The sequence below is a fragment of the Ranitomeya variabilis genome, chromosome 1 (genome assembly GCF_051348905.1).
Source record: "Ranitomeya variabilis isolate aRanVar5 chromosome 1, aRanVar5.hap1, whole genome shotgun sequence".
NCBI classification, from domain to species: Eukaryota; Metazoa; Chordata; class Amphibia; order Anura; family Dendrobatidae; genus Ranitomeya; species Ranitomeya variabilis.
The window spans coordinates 66,948,659-66,965,398 of NC_135232.1; the positions used below are offsets into that span (position 1 = coordinate 66,948,659).

Consider the following 16,740-nt stretch of genomic DNA (forward strand, 5'->3'; position numbering starts at 1 on the left):
TCCCCACATTCCCCGGATTAATAATGGTGGTACATTTCAACACCACGGCCACGATTCATCGTTTACATTTTTTAAATCCTCCTTTTTTTTGCCAGTTTCCTCCAAAATGTCACACTCGTTTCAAGAATTTTACAACAAGTCAAAAATGATTTCTAGTTTTTGTCTTCAACCTTTTTTTTCTTTTGGTGACTTCTGAGAGCCCCAAACTGCAAATTTTGGCGCCAAAATATCGCTCCGGAGGAATGCAATTGTGACAAGTTTTGCGCTTTTTGAAAAGTCGTAAATGATTAATCCGGCGACGAGATCTGGAAACAACTAAATTCCTCCCATAGATCTAAAAAGAAACAAATAGAGGCGAACCTGTCAAACGTGCTTTAAAATATGGCGCAAATGGAAAGCTGAATTTGGCCCAAACCTTTGAAAACTAGACAAAAATAGGCAAAAATGCCAATAATGTCTTTCTTTTTTTGCTTGTTGAAAATGCATGCTCGGCCAAACTGAGTGTGCAGGTGTACGGTCATGTTTTTTTCTCTCCTCCTTAATGTTTCCCTTTTTCCACCAGTATTAAAGGGGTTGTTGACTACTTGACGCAGGGATGTGAAAAACGGTAAAAGCCATACTCTCCTACCAGACCAGCGCTGCCCCTCTACACAGCGGAGCCCATATTGGCGCCTGTGGCGGCGCTGTCTGATGGTGGGGGCATATTAGTGATCCGCACTGATGAGTTTGGGGTCCCTTCTGCCTGCAGGATAGACGATGCGGTGGGACATTACCTGGAGCTGATGAGCGCGCTGCAGGACGGGTGTCCGCGACAGGTACGTGACCGCCCGGGAGAAGGTGAGCTGCCACATGTCAGTGTAAATGGCGAGTACCGCTCTCTGTGCCGCCGGCCATCTGAAGGACGTCACAATACCTGACAACCGTTCGTGTAATGTCTGTCGCGTTGGTTGTCAGACCGGCCTCCTACAGATGGGAGCGTCTTGCGTTGTGGATGTCCTATGTGAGACGCTGCTTTGCCGTTGTCTCAGGGTGTGTGCTCCGGCCCCGCTCCGCTTCCCAGGGTCCCCGTCATTTATCTTGAAGCTGCAGCCGCCCTTTTGGAGGATAAGCGGTTCCAAGACGCCGTCACGGTCTGCTCCGAGCTGCTGGACAGTCTCGGTCACATCACCGCCGGTGTCGTCAGCGTAGATGTCCTCGGGAGCGACCGCGAGAAGCTGAACTGTGTCCTGTGGGCGTCCTCGGCCCATCTGCTGCAGGGAGAGGCCCACGGCATGCTGGGAGATCACAGAGCGTCCGTCACTGACTACACCAGGTACGGAGGGGCGGGGGTAAGTCCTATCTGTCCCCAAACTGCTCACTAAGAGGACTCCGGAGTCCCGGCCCCCTCCTGTGCACTTGTTTTGTTCTCTTTCTGTATTTTGTGACATTTGTTGGTCATTCTTTAATTATTTTTTTTTATTACTGGCAGGCGCTTAGTCCTCAGTAAAGTCTTTTAGCAGTTATCCTATTTTACTGCACGTATATTATTACATGAAATCCCCCCTCAAAAATGACATTTATTATGTATCCACACAATGCTATGTGAATAGTGCAGGGAGCCAAAAAAAATCAGTTGCAAAAAAACATTTATGTAAATGACACAGCAATTATTTTGGGGTGTAAAAATGTATATTCTTAAGAAAAAATAATAATAATTAAAAAAGAAATAAAAAAATTATATATATATATATATATATATATATATAATTTATTTTATTTCATTCAGGGGTCAAGCATGTAATATAAAAGCTAGTATGGCTTAAAAAAAAAAAAAAAAAAAAAAAAAAAGGGCCCAATCTGACTCATTACATTTATGATTTTTAAAGGGTTTTTCCCATTTTAATATTTTTTTGGTTTTTACTAAACGGATGTGTTACAAAAATAAATTGAGCTATCGTTCCTGTGCCCGTTTTGCTCCAGCCTCTGGCCGCTGCCACAGTGACTTCTGTAAGTGACAGACGGCATAACAAAGAATGTGAACGTTGCAAACCCCTTTGATCGGATGAATGTTGAGCATGTTTGTCACTTTGCTGTGAGCGGCTCCGACAGTCACATGATCGCTTTTAGAATCAGCTCTGTTGTATATTAATATTTTGTGAATTAATGAGTCCTGCATATCTTTTAGGTCCATCAGTTTACTGAGTCGGGTCCAGGGTGGTGATGCTGGTGAGTGTGGCGCCGTGTTACTGGCATATTGTGGGGTGACGGCTTATTCCCATGTGCAATGATGCAGCTCTGCACTATAATAAAAAAAGGGGGTGAAGGGAGGATCAGTGTATTTCTATGGAGCTTGTGTGACTGTGATCGCTCCACCTACAAGACAGTGAGGCTTAGAGGGATTTCTCCAGGAATAGGGAAAAAAGTAATTAAAAGAAATGTTGTTCCTTGTCAAGTGTAGGGAGGTAATCATTATAGAGTTAAAATGGCTGCCACATTGTTACCCTGACCTGGAATGTTAATACAAGTGCATGTGCAGTGGGAGGCTCTGCTGCTGTGTCCTAGATAGACAGGGAGGACAGCAGTGTGAGCAGCCTCTTCTTACCTCAGTGGGGTAATGGTTATGAATTAGTTAAAACCTTACAGAGCTTACAATGCAGTCTCGCCACATTATATACTTATATACAAGGATCCCTGTGCCATTAGTATTCTTAGTGATATGTGGGAATTTTTGCCCCTTCCGTGTGGCGCTCTGTTCTGCCCTCCTTCTCCCACGTGGTGCTCCGTTCTACCCCTGGTTCTTCGCCATGTGATGCTCCCATTCTACCCCTGGTTCTTCGTCATGTGATGCTCCGTTCTACCCCTGGTTCTTCGCCATGTGATGCTCCGTTCTACCCCTGGTTCTTCGCCATGTGATGCTCCGTTCTACCCCTGGTTCTTCGCCATGTGATGCTCCGTTCTACCCCTGGTTCTTCGCCATGTGATGCTCCGTTCTACCCCTGGTTCTTCGCCATGTGATGCTCCGTTCTACCCCTGGTTCTTCGTCATGTGATGCTCCGTTCTGCCCCTGGTTCTTCGCCATGTGATGCTCCGTTGTACCCCTGGTTCTTCGTCATGTGATGCTCCGTTCTACCCCTGGTTCTTCGTCATGTGATGCTCCGTTCTACCCCTGGTTCTTCGCCATGTGATGCTCCGTTCTGCCCCTGGTTCTTCGCCATGTGATGCTCCCATTCTACCCCTGGTTCTTCGTCATGTGATGCTCCGTTCTGCCCCTGGTTCTTCGCCATGTGATGCTCCCATTCTACCCCTGGTTCTTCGCCATGTGATGCTCCGTTCTACCCCTGGTTCTTCGTCATGTGATGCTCCATTCTACCCCTGGTTCTTCGCCATGTGATGCTCCGTTCTACCCCTGGTTCTTCGCCATGTGATGCTCCGTTCTACCCCTGGTTCTTCGCCATGTGATGCTCCGTTCTACCCCTGGTTCTTCGTCATGTGATGCTCCGTTCTGCCCCTGGTTCTTCGCCATGTGATGCTCCGTTGTACCCCTGGTTCTTCGTCATGTGATGCTCCGTTCTACCCCTGGTTCTTCGTCATGTGATGCTCCGTTCTACCCCTGGTTCTTCGCCATGTGATGCTCCGTTCTGCCCCTGGTTCTTCGCCATGTGATGCTCCCATTCTACCCCTGGTTCTTCGTCATGTGATGCTCCGTTCTGCCCCTGGTTCTTCGTCATGTGATGCTCCGTTCTGCCCCTGGTTCTTCGTCATGTGATGCTCCGTTCTACCCCTGGTTCTTCGTCATGTGATGCTCCATTCTACCCCTGGTTCTTTGTCATGTGATGCTCCGTTCTGCCCCTGGTTCTTCGCCATGTGATGCTCCGTTCTACCCCTGGTTCTTCGCCATGTGATGCTCCGTTCTGCCCCTGGTTCTTTGGAAGTGACACTCTGCCACGGGTTCACCTGTGTGACACTCTGTTTTGCACTGGGTTCTCCCCCACATGGCACTTTGTTCTGCTCTTGATCCTCTTCCATGAAGCTCTCTGTCCTGCTCCTGATTGTTCACCCTGTGATACTCCATTCTGCCCAAGGTTTTCCCACACGTGGCGCTCTGTTCTGCCCTTGGTCCTCCCCCACGTGGTGCCCTGTTCTGCCCTTGGTCCTCCCCCACATGGTGCCCTGTTCTGCCCTTGGTCCTCTCCCACGTGGTCCCCTGTTCTGCCCTTGGTCTTCCCCCACGTGGCGCCCTGTTCTGCCCTTGGTCTTCCCCCACGTGGCGCCCTGTTCTGCCCTTGGTCTTCCCCCACGTGGCGCCCTGTTCTGCCCTTGGTCCTCCCCCACGTGGCGCCCTGTTCTCCCATTGGTCTTCCCGCACGTGGTGCCCTGTTCTGCCCTTGGTCTTCCTCCACGTAGCGCCCTGTTCTGCCCTTGGTCTTCCTCCACGTGGCGCCCTGTTCTGCCCTTGGTCTTCCCCCACGTGGCGCCCTGTTCTGCCCTTGGTCTTCCTCCACGTGGCACCCTGTTCTGCCCTTGGTCTTCCTCCACGTGGCACCCTGTTCTGCCCTTGGTCCCCCACGTGGCGCCCTGTTCTGCCCTTGGTCTTCCTCCACGTGGCGCCCTGTTCTGCCCTTGGTCTTCCTCCACGTGGCGCCCTGTTCTGCCCTTGGTCTTCCCCCACGTGGCGCCCTATTCTGCCTTTGGTCTTCCTCCATGTGGCACCCTGTTCTGCCCTTGGTCTTCCTCCACGTGGCACCCTGTTCTGCCCTTGGTCCCCCACGTGGCGCCCTGTTCTGCCCTTGGTCTTCCCCCACGTGGCGCCCTGTTCTGCCCTTGGTCTTCCCCCACGTGGCGCCCTGTTCTGCACTTGGTCTTCCCCCACGTGGCGCCCTGTTCTGCCCTTGGTCTTCCCCCACGTGGCGCCCTGTTCTGCCCTTGGTCTTCCCCCATGTGGCGCCCTGTTCTGCCCTTGGTCTTCCTCCACGTGGCGCTCTGTTCTGCCCTTGGTCTTCCCCCATGTGGCGCCCTGTTCTGCCCTTGGTCTTCCTCCACGTGGCGCTCTGTTCTGCCCTTGGTCTTCCTCCACGTGGCGCTCTGTTCTGCCACTCTATGCCGCTGGTGCACAGTAACATTTGATGTTCTGATGATAATGGAAATATTTGGTAGAACATTCTGTATCTCGGCTCAGGAAGAAGGGTCTGATGTCTTCTAGCTAATTGTGTAATTAATGTGTCAGACGCTTCAGACATGAAGTACCAGCGCTCAATATTCGGGGAATTACAGGAATACTCTGCAGCTTGTATCAGACGTGACCTCCCCCGCTCCATCTCCAGCTCCAACACATCAGGACATGAAGAGTGTAGGAAGGAGGATGCCGGACCACAGGGGGCCATTATTTCACTTTTTTACTTAGAGGGAATCTGATGCAAAAATGTCCAAATCCTTTGAGCGCATCACTATGTAAGACACTTGTAGAAGATTGAAAATATATGCGATAAATGTCTTCTGGGAGTCATTACCAGGACTGGACGCCCACTTCTCCCCATACAGTAAAGCTGGCTGCGCACATGCAGTCTTCTGTGGACGTCCATGGCTTCTTGAGTTCCCAAGCTCACTAGTGCACTCCTTTTGGCCACTTCATTTCTGCTATCTCTTTGATGCATTTCTTTTTTTCAGCCTAATGATGGTCTGTTTCACTTCCATTGAGTGCTCCTTTGACCACAGGTTGTTGTGGGTTCACAGCAACAGCTTTCAGATGCAAATACCACACCAGGAATCAACTCGACCTTTTACCTCCTAAATTGATGATGATTAACCAAGGAAATAGCCCATGCAGTTCATTAATGAGCTTTCGAAATAATTGTCCAATTACTTTTAGTCCCTAAAAGGCAGCTACATATTATAGAGCTGTAATTCCTAAACCCTTACTCCAATAAGGATGTGAATACCCTCAATTTAAAGCTGAGGGTTCGAACTTTAAGCCCAGATTGATTATATGACGGTTTCTTGAATTTGTTTTGGTAACAGCTAAAAACCCAAAACGTATCTCACTCCAAATGTTTCCGAACCTAACTGTACATGGCCATCAGTCCGTCTTTTCCGCCCCACACTGGTGCCACTCAGGGGTCCGCAACATATGAGGATCGAGAGATGGCCACACATCCCACCTATAGTACATGGAAAAGTAACTGTCACCCACAGACAGACCTGTCAGTGATGAGATAATTGGCAGGTGGTCCTATATAACGGACTTTGCGGGCCACTTCTGGCCATCGGGCAGCGGAGTCTGCGCCTTTTCGGACTGCATTTTCTCCACTGCTACATAGCATCTTGATACAATTAAGATTTGTGCTTCACACAGAGAAGTGTATGACCTGGATACAACTGTAACAGACTGTCAGCTGTGGGAAGTATTCGCTCTCCGAGGATGGCGGACAGTTATATGATGTGACACGTCCGCTGTGTGGGCAGGACTGGAGCTCAGCTCAGGTTTTCCGTATAATAGATGTAAACCATTAATGTGATTCACTGACAGCAAGCAGAATTCTTGAAAATAAAACCCCAGATGTAATAAAGTTTTCCAATATACAGTGACCTGAATATAACATAATACCGTCTTATATGGAGTTGTTGGTCGATGTTTCTCCAGATGTCGCAGAGTATAACATTTTGGGGATCCTAAAATCGGCCGCCCTCGTGGGGAGAGGCCTCCAGTTCCAGCAGATGGGGGAGGACGTGAAGGCTCTGATGAATGCACAGCTCAGCCTGCAGGTCACGCCAGGTAAGGGGAGTCAGGATGCTGGAACAGGGGGGTCTGCCAAATCTCCAAAGGAACCTGCTAATGGGAGACCTATGGTGCCCCCTCACCCCGCTACCTCCATTCATCTTCCTTTATCCACTCTGGGGTCCTCTGGTTGATGCCCTCTCTCCCCAAGCAATGTAACATTTACCCCGCTCCTGTAATTGTATCTAAATAGTCATAATATTCTGTGCCGATTAATTTCCTAATCAATCTGTAATAGTGATTTACCTCCATTTTTCTGATCTGAGCTCCAAATATCCTCGTTATTTAAAAGGAACTTGTCATCACTAGTGATGAGCACAGATGCTGTTTACTCGAGATTGCTGAGGGTGCTCGGGTATGCACGGGGTTTCGCGGGTGCTCGGCTATGCACGGGGTTTCGCGGGTGCTCGGGTATGCACAGAGCTTCGCGGGTGCTCGGGTATGCACAGAGCTTCGCGGGAGCTCGGGTATGCACGGGATTTCGCTGGTGCTCGGGTATGCACGGGGTTTTGCGGGTGCTCGGGTATGCACGGGGTTTTGCGGGTGCTCGGGTATGCACGGGGTTTTGCGGGTGCTCGGGTATGCACGGGGTTTTGCGGGTGCTCGGGTATGCACGGGGTTTTGCGGGTGCTCGGGTATGCACGGGGTTTCGCGGGTGCTCGGGTATGCACGGGGTTTCGCGGGTGCTCGGGTATGCACGGGGTTTCGCGGATGCACGGGGTTTCGCGGGTGCTCGGGTATGCACGGGGTTTCGCGGGTGCTCGGGTATGCACGGGGTTTCGCGGGTGCTCGGGTATGCACGGGGTTTCGCGGGTGCTCGGGTATGCACGGGGTTTCGCGGGTGCTCGGGTATGCACGGAGTTTCGCGGGTGTTAGGGTATGCACGGGGTTTCGCGGGTGCTTGGGTATGCGCGGAGTTTCACGGGTGACGTGTTGGGAGTCCCCGCGGCCACATTTTTTGTGACTGTTAGCCAAAAAACATGCGGAGATTGCCTGACATACACGGGCAATCTCTGCTTCTTTTTTGGCTATCAACCACGAAACATGCGGCCACGGGGACTCCCAACATGTCACTCAAGGACCCGCAAAACTCTGTGCATACCCGAGCACCCTCAGCAAACTAGTAAAGAGCATTTGCGCTCATCACTAGTCATCATATAAACCTGCTGCCGTCACAAAATACAAGAAAGTTTATTTTTAAAAATTCTCAGAAGTGTGAAGAGTCCGGTGGGCGTTCCCGGCTTCTCCATGAAGTCCGGATGCTCCACAGGGTGAGATACCGATTACAAGCCAGCTCTAATTATATCCGGCGCATGCACAGATGGAGCCGAGGGCACCTCACATCACTGCACGTGTGTCTGTGGAGCGGGCCTCTAAAGGCCTGAAGGGGCAACAAACTAAAGGACAACTCTGGAGGCAGGGACCACCCACATGACTCTTAACAGGTAGGGGCACTACTTTATAACTTACATTTTTTCTATAGGGGACATTTAAAGGGAATGTTTTGATTAAAATACTGACCTGTTAATTCAGGTTTTTATATTAAATTTACATTTTTTTATGTATTTTCTTATCACTATATTAAAAAACGAAGAGAAACAATCGAAATCTTGCAGTTTTCACATTGGTGAGTAAGTCTAGTATTGGGCTTCCTGTAGACTCTAGACACTAAGTTTTATATCAGTTGCACTTTTTATTCGCACTGGCCACTAAGTGTAATATTAGTGGCCGTTGTGAACAGGAAGCTTGAGCCAAATATTAGACTTAGTAGCCGGTGTGAGCAGGGAGCGTTAGCCTAGTATTAGACTTCGTGTCCAGTGTGATTCAGAAGGTAGAGTCTAGTATTAAACTTAGTGGCCGGTGTGATCGGGAAGCGGGAGTCTAGTATGAGACTTAGTGGCCGGTGTGATCGGGAAGCGGGAGTGTAATACTAGACTTAGTGGCCGGTGTGATCAGGAAGCGGGAGTCTAGTATGAGACTTAGTGGCCGGTGTGATTGGAAAGCAGGAGTCTAGTATGAGACTAAAGGTACCTTCACACGAAGCGACGCTGCAGCGATAGCGACAACGATGCCGATCGCTGCAGCGTCGCTGTTTGATCGCTGGAGAGCTGTCACACAGACCGCTCTCCAGCCACCAACGATGCCGAGGTCCCCGGGTAACCAGGGTAAACATCGGGTTGCTAAGTGCAGGGCCGCGCTTAGTAACCCGATGTTTACCCTGGTTACCAGCGTAAAAGTAAAAAAAACAAACAGTACATACTCACCTGCGCGTCCCCCAGCGTCTGCTTCCTGACACTGACTGAGCTCCGGCCCTAACAGCAGAGCGGTGACGTCACCGCTGTGCTTTCACTTTCACTTTAGGGCCGGCGCTCAGTAAGTGTCAGGAAGCAGATGCTGGGGGACGCGCAGGTGAGCATGTACTGTTTGTTTTTTTTACTTTTACGCTGGTAACCAGGGTAAACATCGGGTTACTAAGCGCGGCCCTGCGCTTGGTAACCCGATGTTTACCCTGGTTACCAGTGTAAAACATCGCTGGGTATCGTTGCTTTTGCTTTCAAACACAACGATACACAGCGATCGGACGACCAAATAAAGTTCTGGACTTTATTCAGCGACCAGCGACATCACAGCAGGATCCTGATCGCTGCTGCGTGTCAAACGAAACGATATCGCTAGCGACGACGCTGCAACGTCACGGATCGCTAGCGATGTCGTTTCGTGTGAAGGTACCTTTAGTGTCCGGTGTGATCGGGAAGCTCGAGTCTAGTTTTAGACTTAGTGGCCGGTGTGATTTGGAAGCTTGAGTTCAGTATGAGACTAAATGTATAAGAGCATGTTCACACTATGGCCATTTCACAGAAAAAAAAAGAACAAATACCCTGTAGTAAGTAAATACACTGTGTGCAGAATTATTAGGCAAGTTGTATTTTAAAGGATTATTTTTATTATTGATCAACAACTATGTTCTCAATCAACCCAAAAGACTCATAAATATCAAAGCTTAATATTTTTGGAAGTTGGAGTGTTTTTTTTTTTTTAGATTTGGCTATCTTAGGGGGATATCTGTTTGTGCACGTATGGAAATACGGTCTGTTTTTTATGGCCGTAATACGCAGTAATTGTCCCAAAACACTCTTCCGTATTCAATGCGAAGATGCGATTTTTACGTACAAATCTATCCGTGTGTCATCCGTATGGCTTCCTTATGGCGTTTTTTTCTCGCAGGCTTGCAAAATGGACATACCATGGATCCATCGGCTCAAATATTCTTAAAAACATATATGCAGTGTATATATATATATATATATATATATATATATATATATATATATATATATATATATATATATATATATATATATATTTCAGCACTAGATAGCAGAAAAGCCGGTAATTCAACTGCCGGCTTTTCCTATCTCCTTCACGAACCCGACAGGATATGAGACATGGTTTACATACAGTAAACCATCTCATATCCCTTCTTTTATTATATATTCCTCTTTACTAATGTAACAAGTGTCTCTGTGGAAAATTTGGGCACTGTAGCTATTAAAGGGTTAAATCCCGGAAAAAAATTGGCGTGGGCTCCCGCGCAATTTTCTCCGCCAGAGTGGGAAAGCCAGTGACTGAGGGCAAATATTAATAGCCTAGAGAGGGACCATGGTTATTGGCCCCCCCTGGCTAAAAACATCTGCCCCCAGCCACCCCAGAAAAGGCACAACTGTAAGATGCGCCTATTCTGGCACTTGGCCTCTCTCTTCCCACTCCCGTGTAGCGGTGGGATATGGGGTAATGAAGGGTTAATGTCACCTTGCTATTGTAAGGTGACATTAAGCCAAGTTAATAATGGAGAGGCGTCAATTATGACACCTATCCATTATTAATCCAATAGTACGAAATGGTTAATAAAACACACACACATTATTACAAAGTATTTTAATGAAATAAAGACACATGGTGTTTTAATATTTTATTATACTTTTAATCCACCTGAAGACCCTTGTCACCTGAAATAAAGTAAAAAAAAAACAAACAACAATATCCCACACCTTCCGTCGTTCAGTCTTGTCCCACGCTGTAAATCCATCTGAAGGGGTTAAATCACTTTACACCCAGGAGCTCTGCTAATGCAGCTGTGCTCCTGCCTGTAAAACTTGGTGATGCGCCCTCTGCTGGATGAACTCATATGAACTCGAGCTTGAGAAAATATTCTGAAAAGTTCCAAGGCTCGACTTCATATGAGTTCATCCAGCAGAGGGCGCATCACCGCAACTCGAGGTAACTACAGTACATTCCCCTGCATTCCATTCATTCACCAGGTTTTACAGACAGGAGCACAGCTGCATTAGAAGAGCTCCTGGGTATAAAATGATTTAACCCCTTCAGATGGATTTACAGCGTGGGACAAGACTGAACGACAGAAGGTATGGAATATTGTTGTTTTTTTTAACTTTGTTTCAGGTGACAAGGGTCTTCAGGTGGATTAAGAGTATAATAAAATATTAAAACACCATGTGTCTTTATTTCATTAAAATACTTTTTAATATTGTGTGTGTGTGTGTTTTATTAACCATTTCGTACTCTTGGATTAATAATGGATAGGTGTCAGAATTGACGCCTCTCCATTATTAACTTGGCTTAATGTCACCTTACAATAGCAAGGTGACATTAACCCTTCATTACCCCATATCCCACCGCTACACGGGAGTGGGAAGAGAGTGGCCAAGTGCCAGAATAGGCGCATCTTACAGATGTGCCTTTTCTGGGGTGGCTGGGGGCAGATGTTTTTAGCCGGGGGGGTCCTATAACCATGGACCCTCTCTAGGCTAATAATATCTGCCCTCAGTCACTGGCTTTCCCACTCTGGCGGAGAAAATTGCGCGGGAGCCCACGCCAATTTTTTCCAGAATTTAACCCTTTAATTTAATAGCTAGAGCCACCAAATTTGACACAGAGACACTTGTTACATTAGTAAAGAGGAATATGTAATAAAAGAAGGGATATGAGATGGTTCACTGTATGTAATCCATGTCTCTTATCCTGTCGGGTTTGTGAAGGAGATAGGAAAAGCTGGCAATTGAATTACCGGCATTTCTGCTATCTAGCGCTGAATTAAAATATATACATACATACATACATACATACACATATATATATATATATATAACACACACACACACACACACACACACACACACACACACACACACACACACACACTCATATTATGAAAAAGTTTGGGCACCCCTATTAATCTTAAGCTTAATGTTTTATAAAAATTGGTTTTTTTGCAACAGCTATTTCACTTTCATATATCTAATAACTGTTGGACACAGTAATGTTTCTGCCTTAAAATGAGGTTTATTGTACTAACAGAAAATGTGCAATCTGCATTCAAACAAAATTTGACAGGTGCATAAGTATGGGCACCCTTATCATTTTCTTGTTTTAAATACTCCTACCTACTTTTTACTGACTTACTAAAGCACTTTTTTGGGTTTTGTAACCTCATTGAGCTTTGAACTTCATAGCTAGGTGTATGCAATCATGAGAAAAGCTACTTAAAGTGGCCACTTGCAAGTTGTTAGTAGGTAGGAGTATTTAAAACAAGAAAATGATAAGGGTGCCCATACTTATGCACCTGTCAAATTTTGTTTGAATGCAGATTGCACATTTTCTGTTAGTACAATAAACCTCATTTCAAGGCAGAAACATTACTGTGTCCAACAGTTATTAGATATATGAAAGTGAAATAGCTGTTGCAAAAAAAACAATTTTTATAAAACATTAAGCTTAAGATTAATAGGGGTGCCCAAACTTTTTCATATGACTGTATCTATTCTATGTGTACACATTTACTCTACCTATTCTATTCTATTCTATTCTGTCAGTGTGATGTTACTGTACACCGCACTGAATTGCCGGCTTTTCTAGAGAACACCGATGAGTATTTCTCTCAAGTCACACGCATGGTCCGTGTGTAATCCGTAATTTTCTCGCCCCCATAGACTTTCATTGGCGGATTTTTTGCACAATACACTGACAAACGGAGCATGCGTCCATAAAACTCGCTAGTGTGACGCCGGCCTTACTGTGCAGAATTATTAGGCAACTTACCGTATATACTCGAGTATAAGCCGAGATTTTCAGCCCAAAAAAATGGGCTGAAAGTGCCCCTCTCGGCTTATATTCGAGTCATGGAAGGCGGGGGGGGTCGGCGGGTGAGGGGGAGCGACGCCTGTCAAATACTCACCTGCTCCCAGCGCTCCTGAGGCGGTCCCTGCATGTCCCACAGTGTTCGGCACGTCAGCTTCAAGTTCTTCCCCTCTTCAGCGGTCACGTGGTACCGCTCATTGAATTTATGAATATGGACTCCACACCCATAGGGGTGGAGCCGCATATTCATTACTGTAATGAGCGGTACCATGTGACCGCTCACTACAGGAAGAAGCTGCCGCACCGTACACCGTGGGACATGCAGGTACCGTGTCAGGAGCATCGAGAGTAGGTGAGTATATTTACCTTCCCTCGCTCCACCGAAGCTCCGTCTTCCCGTCCTCTTGCTGTGACTGTTCAGGTCAGAGGGCGCGATGACGTATTAGTGTGCGCACAGCCCTCTGCCTGAACAGTCAGTGCGGAGAGACGGGACGCTGAGGAGCAGCGACGAGAGGTGAGTATGTGATTTATTTATTTTTTTTAGTGCAGCAGCAGCAGCATTACATTACATGTGGCACAATGCTGTATGGAGCGTCTATGGGGCCATAACTGCATGGAGCATTATATGGAGCATCTATGGGGCCATAACTGCATGGAGCATTAAATGGGGCATCTATGGGGCCATAACTGCATGGAGCATTATATGGGGCATCTATGGGGCCATAACTGCATGGAGCATTAAATGGGGCATCTATGGGGCCATAACTGCATGGAGCATTATATAGAGCATCTATGGGGCCATAACTGCATGGAGCATTATATGGGGCATCTATGGGGCCATAACTGCATGGAGCATTATATGGGGCATCTATGGGGCCATAACTGCATGGAGCATTATATGGGGCATCTATGGGGCCATAACTGCATGGAGCATTATATGGGGCATCTATGGGGCCATAACTGCATGGAGCATTATATGGGGCATCTTATGGGGCCATAATGAACTGCATGGAGCATTATATGGGGCATCTATGGGCCCATAACTGCATGGAGCATTATATGGGGCCATAACTGCATGGAGCATTATATGGGACCATAATTGCATGGAGCATTATATGGAGCATTATATGGGGCCAAAACTGCATGGAGCATTATATGGGGCATCTATGGGGCCATAACTGCATGGAGCATTATATGGGGCATCTATGGGGCCATATCTGCATGGAGCATTATATGGGGCCATATCTGCATGGAGCATTATATGGGGCATCTATGGGGCCATAACTGCATGGAGCATTATATGGGGCTTATTTTGTATGGAGCATCTTATGGGGGCCATAATGAACAGTATGGAGCATTATATGGGGCTCCTGATTCAATATGGATATTCAAAAACACTTAACCTACTGATGTCTCAATTAATTTTACTTTTATTGGTATCTATTTTTATTTTTGACATTTACCGGTAGCTGCTGCATTTTCCACCCTAGGCTTATACTCGTCAATAAGTTTTCCCAGTTTTGTGTTGCAAAATTAGGGGGGGTCGGCTTATACTCGAGTATATACGGTAATAAAAACCAAATATATTCCCATCTCACTTGTTTATTTTCACCAGGTAAACCAATATAACTGCACAAAATTTAGAAATAAACATTTCTGACATGCAAAAACAAAACCCCAAAAAATATTAGTGCCCAATATAGCCACCTTTCTTTATGATGACACTCAGCAGCCTCCATCCATAGATTCTGTCAGTTGCTTGATCTGTTTACGATCAACATTGCGTGCAGCAGCCACCACAGCCTCCCAGATACTGTTCCGAGAGGTGGACTGTTTTCCCTCCCTGTAGATCTCACATTTTATGAGGGACCACAGGTTCTCTATGGGGTTCAGATCAGGTGAACAAGGGGCCATGTCATTATTTTTCCTGTATATTATATTTGTTGTTAATTGGATAAGTGGTAACCCCATTACGAAAACCAGCCATTTTGCTTTTCAGCCTTTCCAGGTGTGAACTCCTTTATGGTGGATGCTCTTTGGAGGCTGGGACGGAAGGAAGCGGCCGCCTGTCAGTGGAGGAGATTCCAGAGCCACAAGGCGGATTTACACCAGCAGTGGGTGGCTATAAGGGGGTTAGTGCTGCCTGATTTACATGTATGGGTGGGGGGGAGGGGTTCAAAGGCGTTTGTGGAACGTTGCCCATCACATTTTTGGATGGGTTTTATGTCAATGTGAGTCCTATAGAATGAGGAAGAGACGCAGACACACAAGCTGGAGCATGGAAAGGAGCAAGCGCTGCTTCACAGGGAACACCCACTGAGCACCGGCCCTGCAGCTCACCTCCCACTGAAAACAGCTGTAGACAATAAGGCGGGCAGCATTTTTCTTCATGTAGCATATAGAGGGTCAAAACGTCAGAATCTGGTGGTCGCCTCATTAGCTGCTCTTCTGCTTTCTTTGCAGAGATTTGCCCCTGTACCTGTCTGTAATTGGGCAGGAAGGATATCCCATGGACACATCTCTACTGAAAGAATTGGAGGATTATTTAAAGAATGAAACGGCGACTGCTCCTAATGACACATTTCAGGCTCTGAAGACATGAGTTGGCCATTCAGTGACTCCAGAGGGGCCCACAAACCTCCCAGAAGTGCATTATAGATGGTATGGGGGGAGAGGGGGGTCAGGCTGGTACAGCATCAGCTTTGCCCATAAATTTGGATTAGTTCATCCCTGTAGTAAGTGAAAGATGTTTTCCACAGTAATGTAATAATCTGCACCGAGCTTCTGAGCAGAAGCAAAAAATAAAATGAATATGGTTTATGTAGAGAGAATAATTGTCACTTGATTCATCTACAATCCTAAGTGTGAAAGTGCAGCGCCCCAGAGTCCTGGTCGTTGCAGTGATGTCGCTCTGCCGCTAAGGGGAGCGATGTTACGTCTGATAGCACTAAAGGAGTTCACCTGACCAGGTATCACACACACACTACACTTCACACTCCGGCCACCAGGGGGAGTGGTTCTATCTAGTAGGCCACTCCTCACGCTCTGGTAAAACTGGGGGTTGGACAGGAAGTTAGACAGAAAGCAGCGCGGGAGAGTTCGGGAGATGACCTGTCAGGGGTGGGATCCTGACAGCGGCCTAGCGAAAAGGACAGATCGTTACGGAGCCGTGCTTGAGTGATATAGCGGCAGGCTTCTTAGAAAGGACACGAAGCGAAGTTTATTGTGGAGAAGTGAGAAGTGATATCACAGCACAAAGGAGATTAGAACCAGTAGGAGTCGTGCCTTAAGATCGTGGCAACATCCTACTGAGGCGCATAGCCGGTGGCCGGGGCACCGAGGAAGTAACAGACTCTAAGCATTACTTCGAACTACGGCAGGACAGTTAACTTCAGGTTGGTTATCTCACCCTTTTACACCTAACGAAGACAACGGAGGCAATTGTGGGAGAGCGGCGTCTCTAGGGTCCCAGAATAACTCCAGGCCTACCCGTCATATGGGTGCTTCCTATCCATATCATCTGAGGGACGGAGAGAGAAAGAACATCAGAAACAGACACAACAGTTGTGAGGACTATCCCGTGGTGCTCAGCAGGGAGGTACTACAACACACAGGCCCTAGAAGGTAGGCACTGATTTTCCACCTGCAAAGGGAACTCTGGTTGTGCCTTCGAACCGGCCGGTCTCAGCCAGCCCTGTTAGCAGTGCTCTGGATTGCGGAATCCTGAAGCCTTCAGTAAAGAGGTAAAGAGACTGCAACCCTGTGTCCTCGTTATTCATCGCTCCTTGCACCACGCACCACCATCACACCTTTCATTGGACGCCCCTTAGCAG

The 16,740-nt window shown here is 47.3% G+C and overlaps 1 protein-coding gene across 4 annotated transcripts in view; it reads left to right on the forward strand.

Moving 5' to 3' along the window:
• Nucleotides 1-15,736, forward strand: part of FANCG (FA complementation group G) — a 31,687-nt gene extending 15,951 nt beyond the window's left edge. For 3 of the 4 annotated variants that reach the window (XM_077284787.1, XM_077284795.1, XM_077284804.1), the window contains 6 exons: nt 749-815; nt 1,029-1,312; nt 2,165-2,205; nt 6,617-6,748; nt 14,907-15,039; nt 15,371-15,736. In XM_077284787.1, the coding sequence (XP_077140902.1) occupies nt 749-815; nt 1,029-1,312; nt 2,165-2,205; nt 6,617-6,748; nt 14,907-15,039; nt 15,371-15,509 (796 nt within the window). In that variant the 3' untranslated portion in view covers nt 15,510-15,736. Of the gene's footprint in view, nt 1-748; nt 816-1,028; nt 1,313-2,164; nt 2,206-6,616; nt 6,749-7,962; nt 8,078-14,906; nt 15,040-15,370 lie in introns of those variants that run through there. The other variant, XM_077284814.1, reaches the window with a different exon arrangement.
• The last annotated feature ends 1,004 nt before the right edge of the window (nt 15,737-16,740 follow it).